This window comes from Calidris pugnax, unplaced genomic scaffold (assembly GCF_001431845.1).
Source record: "Calidris pugnax isolate Ruff unplaced genomic scaffold, ASM143184v1 scaffold141, whole genome shotgun sequence".
NCBI classification, from domain to species: Eukaryota; Metazoa; Chordata; class Aves; order Charadriiformes; family Scolopacidae; genus Calidris; species Calidris pugnax.
This window is the reverse complement of record NW_015090902.1, coordinates 1,041,564-1,060,290: the sequence shown is the minus strand read 5'-3', so window position 1 is coordinate 1,060,290 and position 18,727 is coordinate 1,041,564. Positions and strand designations below refer to the sequence as shown.

The 18,727-nt window shown below is 43.3% G+C and overlaps 2 protein-coding genes across 11 annotated transcripts in view; both read right to left on the bottom strand.

The window, feature by feature from the left end:
• Nucleotides 1–584: 584 nt before the first annotated feature.
• LOC106892051 (glutathione S-transferase 3-like) lies at nt 585–12,782 on the bottom strand. 3 transcript variants are annotated; one of them, XM_014948924.1, is made up of 7 exons: nt 12,740–12,782; nt 8,292–8,398; nt 6,514–6,565; nt 5,608–5,740; nt 3,276–3,417; nt 1,931–2,062; nt 585–1,359 (listed from the first exon to the last, which is right to left on the bottom strand). In XM_014948924.1, the coding sequence occupies exons 2-7, from the start codon at nt 8,376–8,378 to the stop codon at nt 1,216–1,218; spliced, it is 690 nt and encodes a 229-aa protein (XP_014804410.1). In that variant the 5' UTR covers nt 8,379–8,398; nt 12,740–12,782; the 3' UTR covers nt 585–1,215. The 3 variants fall into 3 exon arrangements, with proteins under 3 accessions (XP_014804410.1, XP_014804409.1, XP_014804411.1); XM_014948923.1 differs by lacking the exon at nt 12,740–12,782 and adding an exon at nt 12,549–12,704; XM_014948925.1 differs by lacking the exon at nt 12,740–12,782 and adding an exon at nt 10,285–10,318.
• Nucleotides 12,783–17,229: 4,447 nt separating this feature from the next.
• The window catches only part of ICK (intestinal cell (MAK-like) kinase), a 23,581-nt gene continuing 22,083 nt past the window's right edge, over nt 17,230–18,727 (bottom strand). For all 8 annotated transcript variants that reach the window (XM_014948960.1, XM_014948965.1, XM_014948959.1 and 5 more), the window contains one exon: nt 17,230–18,258. In XM_014948960.1, coding sequence (XP_014804446.1) covers nt 18,104–18,258 — 155 coding nt within the window. In that variant the 3' untranslated portion in view covers nt 17,230–18,103. The remainder of the gene's footprint in view (nt 18,259–18,727) is intronic.

Genomic DNA, 18,727 nt, shown 5'->3' with positions numbered 1-18,727 from the left:
CTGGGGAGACTGATGAGCTCTCAAGTGGGCAACTCATTCATCAAATATCAGATGACTGTACTCACTGCATTCCAAGGTCAAGCAGCATCTTATTTCTCAACCTATAGCTAACAGAGGAATTAAACAATGTCATTAGGGATCGAGCACACATCTCTTCTTGTAAACTATATCATTAATATAAAACTATAAATAACAGATATGAAACCCCAAGATAAAATCCTACAGAGCAGCTTTTCAAAGCATAAATGCCATTTATCAAAGTGATTAAAAGCATTTGAAATTCCTTTGTCAAGTCATCTGCTGAAATCACAGATTAAAAAAAAACAAAAAACAAAAAAAGAGAGGAAAAGAAATAACATTTTGAGTTTGGCAAGTATCAGACCTTAGATAGGAACTACACCAGGTTTGTGTGACTGTTTACTACCTTTCCTTCACTTCTCCCTTCTCTGCTTTATAAAAGCAAATGAGGCATACAGGTTAATAAGGATCCCCTTCGTATCAAGTATAAAGAATTTATCCTCCAAGAAAAGTAAAAATAAAGCACACAAGCCTCAACTTTCATTCATGACACAACACAACATGACCACAGAAAAATAAAAAGTTTATTTGATTAGAAAAGATCCTCTAGATACAGCAGTTATACAAAAATACCACCTAGCAGTCAATTTGTTTCCTAATTCAGTAATTACAGAGCAGCTTAGTTATAAAGGCACAATGCTGACATTTCAGACAAGTCAGTAATGTCCAACAGAACTGGCAAGAGAAACACCTCCCTTCTACTTTCTTTCAAAAACACTCGTTTCACTTGCCTGCAGTGATACTAAAACCAACAAAGGCCTGCACTGGAAACAATCATCATACAAAAATCTGATCTGGATCTCAGAAGCAGCAGAACATGCTGAAGCTTTCAGTCAGCAACTCACATTTTCCTTTTCTCTCTTCCAAAAAAGTCTCCAGGAAGACAGCATGCTTGCTGCCATTCCACTTGCTTAAAATCACCAGAAAAATCTCAAGAAGAATGAAGGAAAAATACAGGCTAGTAGTGAAGTGTTACAAAAGACACCTGCCTACTTTGTTTTGTATGAGCGAACGCAAGATACTGCCCATTGAAACTCCTTTCCAACAGCCCTTTACCTTCTCCCTAAAGTATAATTGGACACGTGCAATCTGACAGGCATCTTAAACCCAGCACAGCTGTTGTTTTAGCCAGGCACACTAATTCGCTTTCATGTCATAATACATGTGGAGAACTCTCCTCACAGTCTCCACGTACTTGTCATCAGAAATTGGTTTTCTCTGGCTTCCGGGCTGCAGAAATTTCTTGATTGTGGGGATGCTGCTTATCTTTGCTTTAAACGCCTACGAGATGAACAGCAAGTAAAGAATTTTAAGGACATGTGGTATTCAAAGAACACAAAGTAACACAATTTAAAAAAAATTACTGATTTGTGTAACATCCTTTAACAAGTTGTTAGTGGAGGCGAGACAGGAAATAGAGTCTTAGCGACGGGTGAGTTTTACTCCCCCTTGTTCTGACCTTATTATTTTAAACAGTAATAAACCAGCCCTCTGTCTTGTATGGATGAAGTGGAAACAGTTATCTGTGGTTTCAGATGTGTACTTTACTCAAATCACTTCTTGTGATCCAGAAAATACCTTCTGCTTAAAAGTATCACAGAACTGGTGGTGAGGGGAGGGAAAAAACAGGGAGGGTGGATTTCTTCAGATCTGTACAAGGATTACTCCAGAAAATAACGGATTCTCTAGATGCGACTTATTATGAGGTTTTTCTTAAAGCAAGCAGACCAAAACTACAATGAAAGAGGAGAGACAAATGCTCTTGTTTTGAGGAATTATCTACACACAACCAACTTTGAAATATCATTTATCGCGTTTCCAGCCCTATGAGTATATTTTTAGTGTAAGGTACCTGTAACCGAGGAAAGCCTGAGAGCACGTCTGACTTCTTCTCTTCTACCATTAAAATGGCTTCAAGAAGATGAACATCTGCCCAACTAAAATTGTTGCCAACAAGAAAGTCCTGCCCATGGGTTTTCAAAACCTGGAAGTGTAATAAATGAAAATGTTCAGATGTTGTATAGCCAGCTGGGGTTGACGCTTTCGAAATGCACAGGCACATCTTCTTTGACAATACTTACTGCCCCCTCTTCCATTCTCCTTTCCCTCCCATGCAACTAGGGATACTACCAGTGTGGGGAATGTGGGGCCAGTGCCCGCAGCCACTGATCATTTTTATGGGACATCTCCATGAGCAGTCCTCACAGTGGCAATCTGGAATCCCAGGGCTTCTCTTACCCATCCTGCCTCCCTATAGCCCTAGGTAACCCCACGTTCTGGACCATAGGGCTAGATACCTCCTTGGTATTCACTCCTTTCCAGCCTAATAAATCTTGTCATTTTCTGTACGTAGTTACAAGCTTCAATGGGAAAATAGAGAATTTAAGAGAGGTGATCAGCCTAAAGCATCGGGGCTGGGATGCAACAAGTGGAATCTGGGGCAGAATGAACTCTGGCAGCCATTTATAGGAAAGCTGGTCTTTCCTATAGAAAGACAGTGGGGAACTGTCTTCCCTTTAGTCTTTAAAACCGAAAAGCAGCTATTTCTGCCAGACCATCCTGTCTCTGTATATTCATTTCCACTGACAGCACCTCTTGGGTCCTGTCTCTCAAAGGATCAGTTAAACACCAAGATTCCAGTATGGCCTACGCAGCAGACCACTCACACTAGAAGACAGTAGTGATACCTTGGATTACTGTAGTTAAAAAGACACGTAGAGGTATGTGAAACGTTAAATAAAGCTGATGAAAGCTATTCTAAAATGGCATTGCCTTCACAGTGCAAGTTACGCAGTTTGATTTCTCCAAAAAACAGGAAGTTGTTATTTTAACTGTATATTGCTGTGTTTACACGTTCATTGGTTCATAACAGTTTTGAGCCAAAGGGGAGACTTGGACTCTTCAGTCTGAACGTTGATGCTGCTCAAACAATGAAATCTCAGTCAGGAATTTCTGCGTTGAACCCACTCTATAACTTGTCTCATTCTGCTCTGACCTCCCTCTCATCTCTCCAGCCCACAGACAGTAGGATGTCCTGGTTTAAACAACTGCACTGACACCTTTCTCCTTCTGCTTTCAGGAAAATATCCTAAACAACTGCACTGACACCTTTCTCCTTCTTCTGCTTTCAGGAAAATATCTAGTGTTCCCATTGGTATCATTCCAGAACAATGGAAGGAAATAATCCTCCTACATACCTTTTCATATACTGGGAAATATCTTCTGATTGCCTTTTCAACTATGACAGCACGTTGTTTCTCTTTATCCTCAGCGGATAAGAATGGGAAAATCAAAATGAAGCCCATAAGGTCATCAGTTCCTCCAACATACATATCGATCCTTAAAACCAAAGCAAACACAAGCCTTAAATAAGACAGCACCTTCATAAGCAGAGTTTTCTTAGATTTGTGTTGTGATACTAAAAGCTGAATTTCCCACCCACCTCATGTAAGTTATTTTTGCAGTTAAAAAAAAAAGTCACAGTCCGAGTCTCACTCATATTTGTAGTGTTGTTGGCACTTTACTTGCCTCATTGTGCAGGATTCAACAGGACTGTACAGAGCTTAAAAAAGTTTAACTTTGGTGTCACAGATCACCTCAGAATCACCAAAGAATCACTCAGCACCACAAGAAGAATCATCCCCAACAGGCTCAGTTATCTGGATGTATCCCACCTTCAAGGTTTCATCCAAAGTCCAAATGGTGCCAAATAGATTTAATAATGGAGTTGGAAACCTGAAGTGCACCAGGTTCCACATCTAGCTAAATTATTACTAAAGCAGTTCTTCAGTTTGTCCCTTTTATCCATTTTTCCAGATCTTTGACAGCAGGTTTTCTACTGTAGACAAGACTCAAATTTAAATTAAGTCCTCATGAATATGAATAAAATGCCTGGTAAAATAGGCTAACAAAGTCTTCTAACCATCCTGTGTCACAGGAGGTTTGAGTTCCTGCTGTGCAATAAAGACTAACCGCAGTTTTTTGTTGTCAGGCAACAGCTCCTCGAGAAAGCCTCTGTAAGGATTCAACACGTTGTGTGTGATAAGAAGCTATCAGATATTCCTGCAAGCCTTAACTTCCTGCAAGCCAGCTTCTCCCTGCATCTATCCAGTCTGTGCTTCCACCCTCTGCAAGACCAGCTCTCCCAACTACTTAAACGTGGAGCTGATCTCAGCAAGCCTTCCTTCAAACACTGACTCTTCCTTCCCCCTGGCCAAGGACAAAACAGCAAAAATACTTCATTTATGTTTGCTGATAAAACAGCAGGAATAGGCTTCAGGCTAAATCAAAAACTCGATGGAAGAGAATTCTGTTTGAAGGAGGAGGTATGCCAGAAATGCAAGCTCCAGGAAATGATGGCTTATTAACAACACAAAGAAGCTGATAAGCTATCCCTGAGGTTCCCGTCTGAATATTCATTCTTTTTGTAAAGCCCCTAAACCTGCTTCAGCCATTTCTTCCAACCATTCAAACCATTTAATGGCAGTGTAATGTGAAGTATCTATTAAAGTCAGATGCTTTACTAGCTGACCTTTAGTTTTACCTTCTTTTGAAAAACAATAGGAAATCGAAAATGTAAAGGCTACATATTGAGATATGTAACCCAATCATATTTTTTTTTCCTTCACATAGACACAACATCAAGACCTGGATTTAATTTCACATGAAACCAGAACTTTTTCCAAGTTTTCAGCTGTTCCTTCTCCAACTCCCAAAGACCTAAACCATGCATTTTTTACAGTGCTGTGGAACATCACGCAGGCACAGATAACATCAATGACAGATCTAAATTTGCAGCCAAAAGTTAAAAACTAACCACTGCTTTCCAAAAAGTTTTCTGTTTACAGAAGTAATTCAACATTTACAGGCCAGTCACCTCTCGAATACCTGTGTCAACCTGTATTAATCTTTTACTAAAGCACAGTATAACCCTGCCTCAAATATTTTTATGTAAAAATAATCAAATTAGAACAAATCAGTTGGCTTGCATCTGACTGTGGCCTGTCAGGCTCCCTGTAAGTTGTGTGTCACTAAGGCACACAAGTGATCCTCTGGGCGAGCAAGCATGCCATTTATTCTAGATGTTTTCTAGATTCTAGATGTATTCTAGATGGGACTGTTTAGTATGAGGAAGAGGAGGCTGAGGGGAGACCTCATCACTCTCTACAACTACTTGAAAGGACACTGTAGAGAGGTTGGGGCTGGTCTCTTCTCACAGGTAATTAGTGACAGAACAAGAAGGAATGGCTTCAAGCTCCAACAGGGTGGGTTTAGATTGAACATTAGGAAGGAATTTTTCACAGAAAGAGTGGTCGAGCATTGGAATAGGCTGCCCAGGGAGGTGGTTGAGTCACCATCCCTGGCTGTGTTTAAGGGACTGAGGGATATGCTGTAGGGGAGGACTTTGTAGAGTAGGGTAGATGGTGGGACTCAATGATCCCAAGGGTCTCTTCCAACCTGAATGATTCTATGATTCTATGTATCTAAGCTACTATAATAAATTCAAGTAGAGTAGTATTGTTACAGTACAGGGTTCTCTCCTTCAGGTCCTTCCCGTAGAGGTTGTACTTTGCTGCTATGTAGTTGGCGATGGCTCTGGTCTGCACCATCTTCATCCCATCGATCTCCACCATGGGCACTTGCTGGAACAGCAGGGATCCATCTAAAGGGAAAGCCACACATTATTCTACTGGATCCGGTGACTCCATGTCTGATTTCTTGGTGTCTTCAGAAGATCACTACTTCTCTGGTGACCTTGCTGTGGGTAGTCGTTTTATTAAGCAGGAGTTCTTCCATGCAAACACCAAATTACAGTGGCACAGACAAACTAAACTGCAGAACACAATTATTGTGGATTAACATCCTTGTTTTAAAAAAATTTCACTGAAGTTGCAGTCAGGACTGGGTATAGCAGCTTTTATGCTGAAATTGAAATGCAGTGGAGACAAATCACACTAAACATATCAACTGAGTAAAAAGTGTCTAATTCTAAATACATTTTTAAAATTTTGTTCCATTATTTAAAACACAGTTGAAGCAAATGTCAGATTCCAAAATTTCTCTCTTATAACCAGTATCCTAAGCTAAATCAGGACAGTCAATGAAGTTTTAGGATACTTTTTTTCAAGTTACTGAAGCCCAGGGTAAGTTTGTGAGACCAGGTGGGATATGTAGACAAATGGAAAACAGAACAAGCCAGAAGCCTGGGAAACTCTCCAGGCTGGAAAGACATTCAATTTTCAATTGCATCTGTCCACGTATGAGAAAAAAAAAATAATCTGCCTCCGCAGCTGTTCACAGCTCTCAGATTTACTCCTCTCTCTGCTGTGTGGAAAGAAAGTCCCACACAGTCTTCAAAATCTTCTCTTCACACCTCTTCTCTGGAACTAAGTAAAGTCTGGTCACACTTTTATTGAGGTTTCATATGGAACTCACCTTGCAGGAGCTTCTCATACTGCTCTCGGGTTTCCAAAAACTCTTCTTCAAACTGACAAAAGAGAATGAGCGAGGAGGAAATTAGTGTCTTTTCACATTTCTGGAACAGATAAACTATTTAAGCGTCATAAAAGGAAGAGAATATACATCATAGTTCCTTCCATGCCAGATATGGCTCTAAGGGAGAAAATACCAAGGGTAAAACCTCGTGGATTGTCACATTTGGGTAAAACCTCGTGGATTGTCACATTTGACCAATGCTGCTAAAGGCAACCCTAGCAGAAAATCAGGCACTAAGAACTGGAGTGAGGATGGTTTGTTTGATATTGAACAGGCAATTTAATGTGAGACAGTCAACAATAGAGAGTAGGCTGCCCTTAAAATGCTTCCTGGTATGTGGGAAAAATCTCTGTTGTGGGCTATTTTTATCTAGGAGCTGGACAGGAATGAATTCTTAGAAAGTTAAAACAAAGTTTTTGCAAAATAATGTAAAAGCATTAAGCCCAGTGGGAAGTTTAGCATGGAAGCATGTTTAGGACGTCTAAAGATTCATTTATTCACTAGACAAGAAACAAAAAGACACATAATTGCCTGGAGTACTGCGTCCAGCTCTGGAGCCCTGAGCATAAGAAAGACATGGGCCTGTTAGAGTGGGTCCAGAGGAGGGACACAAAAATGATCAGAGGGCTGGAGCACCTCTGCTGTGAGGCCAGGCTGAGAGAGCTGGGGGTGTCCAGCCTGGAGAGGAGAAGGCTCTGGGGAATACCTAAAGGGGGCCTGTAGGAAAGATGGGGAGAAACTTTTTGCAAGGCCTGTTGCAACAGGACAAGGGGTAATGGTTTTAAACTAAAAGAGGGAAGATTTAGACTAGATAGAAGGAGTAAATATTTTACAATGAGGGTGGTGAAACACTAGCACAGGTTGCCCAGAGAGGTGGTAGATGCCCCATCCCTGGAAGCATTCAAGGTCAGGTTGGATGGGGCTCTGAGCAACCCATTGAAGATGTCCCTGCTCGTTGCAGGGGGTTTGGACTAGATGACCTTTAAAGGTCCCTTCCAACCCAAAGTCCATAAAAGAGGACACTCGGAGCAACTGCTAGTCCTTTCTGTCATCAAACTGAATTATCAGTTTATCACCAAGATACATATCAAATGAACAAGTAAATCACACCTCATAAAAAAAATAAATTCTTTAAAGTGGTGTCTTGCTTCTCTGGTTTATCCAAATATTTTTCCTCCTGCTCTGAGATTTCTAACTTCCCTACACATGTAGGTCAGTTTGCTCACTTCACCCTGTTACGTCTCAACCAAATGATGCAATTAAGACGAAATATATTTTATGCTATAGCTTATTGTGGAGGATGCAGCCAGTGGAGCGAAAGATAAAACAAGAATCTGCGTGTGAGCATCCAACTGAAAACAGAAAGACTAGAGAAAGCAAATTCATTGCTATTTTACTTGGCACAGATAACACTTGTTATGCCAGGAACGCATCTATCATTCAGCTCAACAGCTCGGGGTCAGTAATCGAATGCTTAATTAAGCATTACTCATTCTTGCATTAAGCAAGAAACTGGTTTACAGTGTCATTGCTCAGAAGACATGTGACTTGAAGCCATACTTTGCTGTGCCTAAAGTAAGAGTGTTTAATTACACTGAACAGCCGATGCCCATTTACTATTGCATCTTGGGATGTCCCTTCTTTTTTGGTTAATAACCTGTGACCTCAAAGACAAGCTTACCAACGTGCAGCTTAAAGTTAAAAACACTAAAACAAACCTCGACCCCAGCTGCAGCTAACAACCAGCGAACTGACTCCATCTTGCCTCTTCCATCAAAGTAGTAGAGTTTCGGTTTTCCGGACATGACTTCAAACTTCCAGTTACCTAAAATAGTTATAAAAGATATAAAGTTAGTAATCATACAAAAATCTGATGTCAGCTGGAATAACAGTTCACAGGGCACTCACATGACAAAGATTTAAATTAATTTCTGATGAAAAATTTCAGTAACGTTTCAGTCTGAAGTGATTTGATTTTACTGCTGCACAGTTAAGTATATTATAATCTTTTAATTCCTCTGAAATTCAGGAAGAATAATCAAGTTGCTACATAGCAGATAACAGGAAAAAAATAAAGACACCACTACGGAAATCCTTAAAACTTTTAAAAACCATAAATTTTAGCACTTAGGTTACTCAATCGCCACTGAAAGCCAAGTTTAGATCAAAGGGGAGAAGAGGCAGTAGAGAGGTTTTTCAAATCTGGCTGTCCTTTTATCAAAGAATGCCAAAGGTATCTAAACGTTAATTCTACACACACTTAGGTGAAGTATGAGAATGTATATTCAAAGCCTCTCACTTTTCTTTCTAGCTGTGGTGATGCAGGGTAACTATGTGATCTGGAATCAGTAGAAATTTCAAAAGAATGAGCTGTTTCTTCTGTAATAATCCAGAATAATATACAAAGATTCAGACTGTTGCACTATTCAGCCTTCTACTGGTCACATTTCTTTCTATTAATAAACCCTGTTCCTAAGCAAAACTTTATAGACTTCTCAGTTGATTAAATACACCATGCATCAGCAGCATTTAGCTCTTGGATGGCTTCACAAACAAGGCTATTAATTGTTATTTTTTGAATAGATGAGTGTTTAGGTCTCAGCAGGAACTGGATTCCACTGTAGAGCCATAGAACAAGGGAGCGTCAAATTCCATCACACGGGCATTTCACACCCAGAATTCCATAACAGCAGTTCCTTGCTGTTTTCCCTCTGCAGGGACATTTCTTGTTGTGCCAATCCACCGTTCAAGCAATCCTGGAAAAGAGCCTGTTGGCAGGCTGTTGTGTCAAGAGGCAAAACAGTTTTGGCAGAAAATAACCCCCCTTGCGTTCTAACACTCCTCACCGAGGTGGGAGGCTGGGGACAGCTAGGTTTAAATTCTGAGTGATGCCCAATTCACCACTATCAGTCCAGTCGTGTTTAATATATTAAACTATCCTGATTCCAGATGCACTGACAGTGGACTGCATCTTCAATCTGGTCCTCCTCAGGAACCAGCACGGCCACTGCCTGAGGTTTGGTCGCGTTCAACGAGAAACCAAAATAACTAGCTACTTAAGCACTGCGGTTTATTTCAGCAACAGGTATGAAGGTTCTTAGGGTTTGCTGGTGATAAATACACTGTCTGCAAAACATGGGCAAGTAAAAGTATTGTCAACAGTACAAAGTGCGCGATAAAGTTACAAACAATCCAGCCTGGCTATAAATGTAAAAGGTGTAACCCTCTAGAGAGATCTCTGAGTTCCCTGAGGAGGGACTCTCAGTAGAGTCTAAGTCTTACCCACAGGTGTCCCTATGGGGAGAAGAAAAGCTCAGCCCCTCCACTGGTCCCAGGAGTCAGAGGCAGTCCGTGATGGGATCCTCCTGGACTTGTTCACCATGGTATCTTCCCTAGCATCCCCCCTTTCTTGGGCTATTTTTATACTATTTTTTACCTTCAAGGTGGAGTTTGAGTGACTTTAGCCATAAATACCTTTATTATGATTGGTGTAAAGTTCTCTCGCCTCACATTTAGAGGTAGAGTTTATGAAAAACTCAGGGTGCAGACTCAAGGAGGAGCAGTCACACCTTGGAGGCTTGCAGCCTTCGGGCTGGAGGTGTGCTTTGGTATTATAATGACATGATAATGAGCAAAGTTCGCACAAAGGACAGCATTTCATCGAAAGCTGACAGACCATTGGCACGCCGCTTATCAGTTCCATAGGATCACCTTGTTCCTAGATCTGCTGGGTAATCACAGAGCTTGGCCGTGGAATCTTCACCCCACTCCATCCTCCGTGTTGCTTTTGCAATCAGGGAGTCGGGGATGTAGCGGGTTCCTCGCACACCAGCCGCCGCTGTGTTCTACCTTGGAAACATTTCAATTTTATAGCTTTCCTTAATGTGCGAACAGTGCTGCATATTTTTAATAAAAGTGATGTTTTAGGAATTATTCCACACAGGCAAACAACAACCTCCAGTTCCCAGTGTGGCAAAAGCTCCTTCATAAGTGGAGGGAAAAATAGACCTTTTGAAAGACCTTGAGCACACCCGAGGCCAGCGATCCGCTTGTGAGCCAACGGGCACCAAAATAGAACACAAAATACATCTGAGCAAGGGAATTCAAACAAGTCAGGCTATTCGGCCTGTCATGCCTGCTTTGGGGCCTCTGCTTCTTCTTAGGGAAGTCACCGGGAACTCAAACATTGCTGAGCAGGGTCTATACTGGTAATAAAAACACTAAAGAGAAAGAAAAAAAGACTAATGAAAAGCATCAGTGTGAACTACACGAAGGAACAGAATGAACCAGGAGTTGCTTGTAATACAGCTACACTCACAGAAAAAGAAAAAGAAAAAGCCAGAGGCGATTTTTTAACTTGAAGTTTAAAAAAATTAAAGAATTATTTTTAAAATTTTAAACAAACTTTTAAAAAAGTTACTTTTCTTCAGTGCACTTTCCCAAGATGTGCTCCTAGCAGGCCAACTGACATGTCACAGGAGATAAGTCTGTCGCTGTTGCCAAGCTCACATCAATGAGCAAAGGCAAAGGGAAGGTAAAGAGAGCAGAGGCAAAGGGAAGGTAAAGGCGTGGTGGCTGCTTGCCTTGTATCTACAGGGGGATCCACAAGCGTTGAAGCAAGCTGTGGTCTTCTGGTTCCCAAGAGTGAGCCCACCATGCAATATTGGAAGAGAAAGTCCAACTTGTGAACTGAAACTCCCTTCCCCACTCTTCCCACCAGAAGTAAAAGAGGGAAAAACAGCAATTTGCAGCCAGGATCCACAATCGCAGGTTGCTGGCCATTCCCCTCAGCCCGACATCTCAACAGCAAAAGGGACTTTGGGAAAAAAGGATCTGAATTTACTCTCTTGTTGTGATTCATGAAGGCCACCTGGGCTAACAGAGGGGAAGAGGGAATATAAATATCTCGCAAGAAGTCCTCGCTCCCATGCTAGCCACACAGCCCAGAAGAACATGAACATTGGTGAAGAGGGCACATGCCTGGCATGACCTGCAGATCACAGAATTGTCTAGGTTGTAAGAGACCCTTCAGATCATCGAGTCCAACCATTGACCTAACACTGACAAAAAACATCACTAAACCCTGTTGCTAAGCACCATGTGTACCTATCTTTTAAGTACCTCTAGGGATGATGATTCCACCACTTTCCTGGGCAGCCAGTTCCAGTGCTTCATAACTCTTCACTCCTGGTGAATAAATTGTTCCTAATATTTGATCTAAACCTCCCTTGGCAGAACTTGGGGCCATTTCCTCTTGTCCTATTACTTGTTACTCAGAAGAAGAGATGGACACCCACCTCTCTATGACCTCTTTTCAGGTAGTTGTAGAGAGCAGTAAGGTCTCCCCTCAGCCTCCTCTTCTCCAGAATGAACATCCCCAGCTCCCTCAACCTCTCCTCATAAGACTTACTCTCCAGACCCCTCACCAGCTCCATTGCCCTTCTCTGGACCCGCTCCAGCACCTCAATGTCTATCTTGTAACAAGGGGCCCAAAAGTGGACACCGTACTCAAGGTGGGGCCTCACCGGTGCCCAGTTGAGGGCAATCCTTTCACTGCTTGCACCCACCAGCCCTCAGCCCAACAGCAGCTGCTCTTTTCTTCACAACGCCTCTCATCACGTTAACACCAACCTGGGGGCAAAGTCCCCTGCTCAGCCCATGACTGGCAGCAGCCTCCAGGGCCACCAGCTCCAGCCCCTTCCACTCATGACAAGCTCTTTGTAGTTATGAGAAGAAGAGTGGTTCACGTTATTAAATGGGGAGCCGCCACACTCATAAGCCTCACCTCATAAGGTGAGGGTAGGGCTTGGAGGCAAAGAGCAGGGCAGAGCAAGCAAACGCTGGTGCACCTCAGTGCAGGGTGCCCAGGGAGGCCCTCGGCAGACCCCCGAGCCACCACAGCACCCACCCCCTCTGCCCCGAAGCCAGAGGACACCAGAGTGGCGAGGGGATGAAGAGAAATCGCAGGAACTCACTTCAGTCACACAGGGGACAGGAGTAACGGACGGCGAGCAAAGAAGTAAACGCGGCTTTTCACTAGCGAGGCAGCAGCGCGTCCACCCCGCCGGCGGGCCACCACCAGTCTGTGGCGAGCTGCCACCCTGTGAGGAGCCGAGCCGAGCCGAGCCGAGCCGAGCCGAGCGCCAGCGCGTACCCGCGTACCCACCTGCCCCGCCAGCCGCCGCTGTGGCCACCACGCCAAAGCCCCGCCCACCCGACTCAGCGCAGCGAGGCGGTGACAAAGAGGGACATCCGCCAATAGGAAGCGCCTGCTTTGCATATTTCGCAAAGACTTCTGGGAGGTTTTTCCTAAAATAAATAAGCCTAAATAAACAGTTAAAAAATTGTAACTGCTTTATCCGAAAGTATTTTATCACAGCGAATAGGTGACTTCAGAGTGGCTCCCATTGAAATTGGAGCCTTGTGGTGTCGCCATGAGGTAAAAGTGTTGAGGATTCTAGCCCTTATATAACTCCTCGGGAAGTTCTAACATTCGGATGTGAGGGCGATCTGGCTGCGACATCTGTCACCCCATTGATCGCCAGGGTTGATTTGGCTGATCTGGCTGGCTAGGCGGGTGTCCCCTTCCTCCCTCACCGCTCCATGTGCGTCCCTCCCGAAGCTGCGCGCTCGGTCGAAGAGGACGACCTTCCCCGATAGAGACGTACCGTTCATCGGTCAAGGGTATACGGTAGCTGCGCTCCCCTGCTAGAACCTCCAAACAAGCTCAAGGTCCATTTGTAGGAGAACGTAGGGTAGTCAAGCTTCCAAGACTGCAGACACATCCAAGTGAGGCACTGCATGGGGCAGTCTGCCATTGTTTTGTGCCTCTCCCAAACACCACATTGGGTCTTTTATAGTCTTGATCTGATCAATGCTTATAAATACTTAAAAGGGAGGGTGTCTTTTTCCAGTGGTGCCCAGGACAAGAGGAAATGGGCACAAACTTGGACATAAGTTCCACCTAAACATGAAAACCTAAACTTCTTTACTTTAAGGGCAGCAGAGCCCTGGAAGAGGCTGCCCAGAGAGGTGGTGGAGTCTCCTTCTCTGGAAACATTCCAAACCCCGCCTGGACACGTTCCTGTGCAACCTGCTCTAGGTAGACCCACTCTGGCTGGGGGATCGGACTAGATGATCTCCAGAGGTCCCTTCCAACCCCATGTGCGTCTATGATTCTATGAATTGCCTCCAACCTTGAAAGCAGGGGGAGAAGGCTGAGTTGAGGTGACACGAGAGACAGTACTCCAGTCAGAAGGGACCTACAGGGACCATCCAATCCGACTGCCTGCCCTTCTTCCAAGATGTTGATACCTAAGGCAGATTTTATGTAGTTTAACCATTTAGAAACTATAGAGAATCTTCTCTTAGCTACATTTCTTCTCTATTTTAGCAACCGTCCCAAATGGTTTCAAGGACTTAGTAAGATAAGAAGATGTCTTTGGCTCTGAGAACATGGTGACCCAAGACAGGGATGCCATAAATACGGCCACTGCCTGCCAAACAGGTGGTAGCAGGAAGATCATTAGTTTTAATGAGCAATTAAGCAGTTAGAATGTTTTGCCAACATGAAAAGTGAGCCAAAGGACGGGTGAAGAAGGTGAAGATGGAGGAAGAAACAGCCCTCACTCAAAACGAGAGCCACCAGAAGGCACGACGACGCATGCAAAACAGAAATGTAATGAATAAAGAATTCCTGCTTTCCCAACTTTCAGTTGAGTCTTACATAGTTTGACTTGTGGGTTTGTGGAAATGCCATGACACAGCTTCTGCTTCAATTCAGCACGGCAGTTAGTTCCAGAGGGGGTGACATCCAAGGACTGAACCCCCAGCCTCAACAGGAAGCTCACCCCACATTGCAGAAATTCCATGCTGAAACTCCAACGCCACGGCAGACAGAGCAGAGCCGGCAGGAGGCACCGCTCCGAGGAGGAGGCACCAAACATAAGGCACTCACCAAACCAACCCCACCCCAAACTAAAGCACCAAGACTCCAGCCAGGCAGTGTTTCTTCAAGAGTAACTTTATTCTGGGCAGGAGACTTGACACAAGAGGAATGAAACAAACATTTATAACGTTTTTTGAACAAAAACACTGAATTAACAAGAGATGTTCTCCAAGACCTTACTCCCTCTGACAATCCCACTCTCTCCCTCCACACAAGTTCAAAAATGTTCTTTCAATATAGGTTTTTTCTCGATTTATGGAACACCCTGTTCACATCAACAGCCTTGGTAGGTACAGAAATACCGTGGAAGGGGGTTTTCTGGGTTGGGTTTTTTTTGGCTAATGTCATGGCACGCACTTACACAAGACTTTTAGGAGACTCTGGATTACAGAGGGGAATGAGACCACTGTCAGGCTGCTTTATTTCCAACGGTCACTATTACATGTTACACATAAAAGCCTGAGGAAATGTAAACAGTAGAATTCTAAAAACATTTTGCATAAAGACGCTGCTAAATATTAAAACCACAAAGTAGTAGGTAACCAATGATAAATTCTCAGATATGCTGCTTGTCCACATTTCAGTATAATAAAGACCTACATCATTTCCATGTCTGTATTGCACAGAGGCAGCCCAGGAAAACACACCGCTCAGACCACTCGCTCCTCACTCAAACCCAACTTCTGCCAAGTTCAGCAGGAATTTGCTTGAGTAAAGGGCTCCAAGACCATTGCTGTTATACTCCTGCTGAGCACATTTTCCATCCCACCAAGGTAAACTATCAGAAGTGAATCTCAGCATCAAGGCTATTAGCTTTTTTCCCAAAATAAAGGCTTCCATTTGAGAAAGGAGGAGATATGCCAAAAAAAAAAAAAAAACCACAACTTCTTTTTTCTAATCTTTTTGCTGGACTGACCAAAACCTGAATGCTATAGTCAAGAAAAATCACTGCAGGGCTGATAAAGGTTCAGATTCATCCTGTGTTATGTGAAATACATGGAGTAGTCCCCGTCTTTAGCGGAAAGACCTGGGCACCTCCAGAGGGCTACTCAGTTATCAGTGAACCAAATTTCTCACTCACCACTGGTTTAGAGTCAGCTCCCACCAAAGGTGCTCACGCCTGTGGTTAGGTAGGATAATTCCAAGCCTCAGCAGCCCATTCCTGTGTCCTGCTCGTCTCCTGCTTCCACTAGTAGGAATTAAGGGTATGGAACAGACTAGTTAATTGCCTACTAAGGTCTAGGGATACTTAGAGGAATTAAGGGTATGGAACAGACTAGTTAAATTGCCTACTTAGTTCTAGGGATACTTCAGATAGGTTCAGGAGACCAATTATTATCATTGAGACCAATTATTTGCTGATAAGATAAAATAAATTAAATGATATCTAGACATAAATACAGATATTTATTTCCACCAAGAGAAACAATTATCTTTCCAGTTCTAACACAAATATACACATTTCCCTTTCCGCTTACCCAAAGCCACCAGCAGTGTGTGCTTTAGAAGTCCAATGGCTGCCTTTCTGTTACTGCTGTGCGTTGGCATCGCTGCTTCGGAAGCAGTTTGGAGTTGGCACTCTGATCCAACATACAACAAATAACAGAGTAGCTGGACACATAATGTGTCCTTGGCATGTGTAAGTCTTATATGTATGTTTTTTTTTTAAATGCATAGACTCTTCTGCTCCCTTGTTGTCTCGTACTGTCTCACTGTGGACTGAGTCTGTAAAAGCAGTGACCAACGCTCCTCACGGTTCCCCCGTAGCACTGAGCCAGCAGCCTACTCCAGGGTACCATCTCCCCCACGTCCCACCTGTGTCACCCGCAGCCTCCAGTCCACAGGGGCTGCCTGATCCCACAGAGAGGGTCTCACTGACACACAAACCATTCAGCCCCTTCGAAAGGGCCGGATGCTGAGAACCACACCTGCTCTGATCCCTTCAGACTGGATTTAAGTCTCACAAACACAGGGTTTGCCTGATCTGTTCATACAGTGAGCTCAGGTGGGTTTCCCAAAAGGTGAGTGTTTCTGTACACCTCAGCCTTGGCGGTACCATTCCAAAATGCAGCTACAAAAGATGCTCTCCCACTACACTGTTTGATCTTCCTTCTGCACTGCTTTATCTTCCTCCTGCGTAGGGAGGTGCAGGAACACCCACCCAAATGCCAAATGTGATCTAAACCAACCCTTTGCTGATGGCCAGACTCTGGTGTTCCTTTCCAGTGCAGAATTAAACCAGACTAAAGGGTTATTTTCTTTTCTCTACAACCTGATAATTCATTTTCTCTTATACAGCCAGTTAAACTGCTTTTTCAAAAGAGCTGCATCGCTTTCTGTGAAATCAACCACAATTTTAGCATGTTTTTTAGCAGGACCAGGTAAGGTCCCATCTTTTCCAGCAGAGCCTGGGGGGCTGATTTACAGAAGCTGACATATTCTTCCCAACATAAGCAAAGATGTGTCGAAGTTAAGCTCACTTCAGTTCTTTTTCAACTGACTTACTTCCTCTGCATTATTTTTTTATCCAAAATTGATTTAAAACAGTTGTGAAAATTCAATCAGCCACACAGACACTGCTTCCTTAAACTCCACTGCTGGCACATCACAAATACTTTGGTACTCTGAAACCAGCTTTAGAACTGTTAACACTGTCTTAAACGTCTCTTCAGACCTTAAGAACAACAAAAAAAGGAAGCAGCAGAATCTGATTTTTTTCCTTAGAAGTCATTAGACAATTTAAATGAATTTAACAGAGGTAGGTCCACATTCTATTTCATAGAGAACAATGCCAAGAAGCAACTCTGAAGCGGGACAAATGAGCACTATGTCAGAAAACAGATCTACAGAAGCGTATTCACCCCTCGCCAAACAAAAAGATTCCCCAAATTTGGTAAAAGCAAAAGAATGGAGCTGGAAAACTGGACAGCAGTCCAACAAAACCAGTGGAATGGCAAAAATAAATTAAAAAAAAAAAGAAAAAAGAAAGCCTCCCACTGACCTTCAGCAGCCTCTCAGTGACTGCAAAGGAGAGTTTAGACTGTTGGTCACTCAGTCCTTTGATGACAGTACAAAGCAAACGAGTAAAGGACAACAGAAGCGTGGCATCAAGATGTGGCATCACTGAAATTACACAGCCTCATTTAGCACATAAACTTCAGAAAATGTCTAATGAATGCCCCTTCCTTAGTACTCCTCTTCCACTGCAATATTGCACCACTTTGCTTTTCTTACCCACTTTTTTATAAAAGTTGAATCTAATAAAGGAGAAGTTAAAATTTTAAAAAAGCTTGTTATAAAAATTTGTCGTATAAAAATGCCAAACCCCCTAAGCCATATATACAAAATGTATCAGATTTATGAAAATAACTGGACCCAATTATATAACAAAACGATTTTATACAAAAAGGTACAAGATTGCATTCAAATGAATACAAATTAAATTTAAAAAAAAAAACAAACACCAAAAAACCCTTCAAAATGTCTCACTCACAGAAGATCTGGTTCTTTTAAATGTACAGGCATATAAAACAGTATCAAATTGTCTTGGGTCAGGCACGGTTTCCCGAGCGTTTCCCCTCCTCAGCGCTGAGCCCCGTACTTGGCAGACCAGTCCACGCGGCCGGGGATGGGCTGAGCCGGCGGCGGGAGAGGCATTAACCTCGGGGTGCTTTTTGGGGGTGAATCCAACACTGGCCGGCTGAGGTGGGGTCTTACCGACTTCAGAGAAGCATAATCTAAGGGAGAAAAGCAAACGCCATGAGGCAGAGGTTGAGCGAGCAGCTGTCCACATCGAAAAGGTCCAGGTCCTTATTTCTTCAGGAAATAAGCCCCTCTTTTTAATAGGATTTGCTGATGTGAAACAACAGTGGGTCAAATCACTAAAACCTTATCAGACAAGGAGCATTTAAATCATTGAGTCATAGAATCATAGAATTGTCCAGGCCGGAAGGGACCTCCAAAGGTCATCTAGTGCGACCTCCCCGCAGTCAGCAGGGACACCCCCAACTAGACCAGGTTGCCCAGGGCCTCATCGAGCCTCTCCTTGAATATCTCCAGGGATGGGGCCTCAACCACCTCCCTGGGCAACCTGTTCCAGTGTTCCACCACCCTCACAGTGAAGAACCCTCTCCTCATCTCCAATCTAAATCTGCTCCCCTCCAGCTTGAAGCCATTGCCCCTCGTCCTGTCACTGCAGGCCTTTCT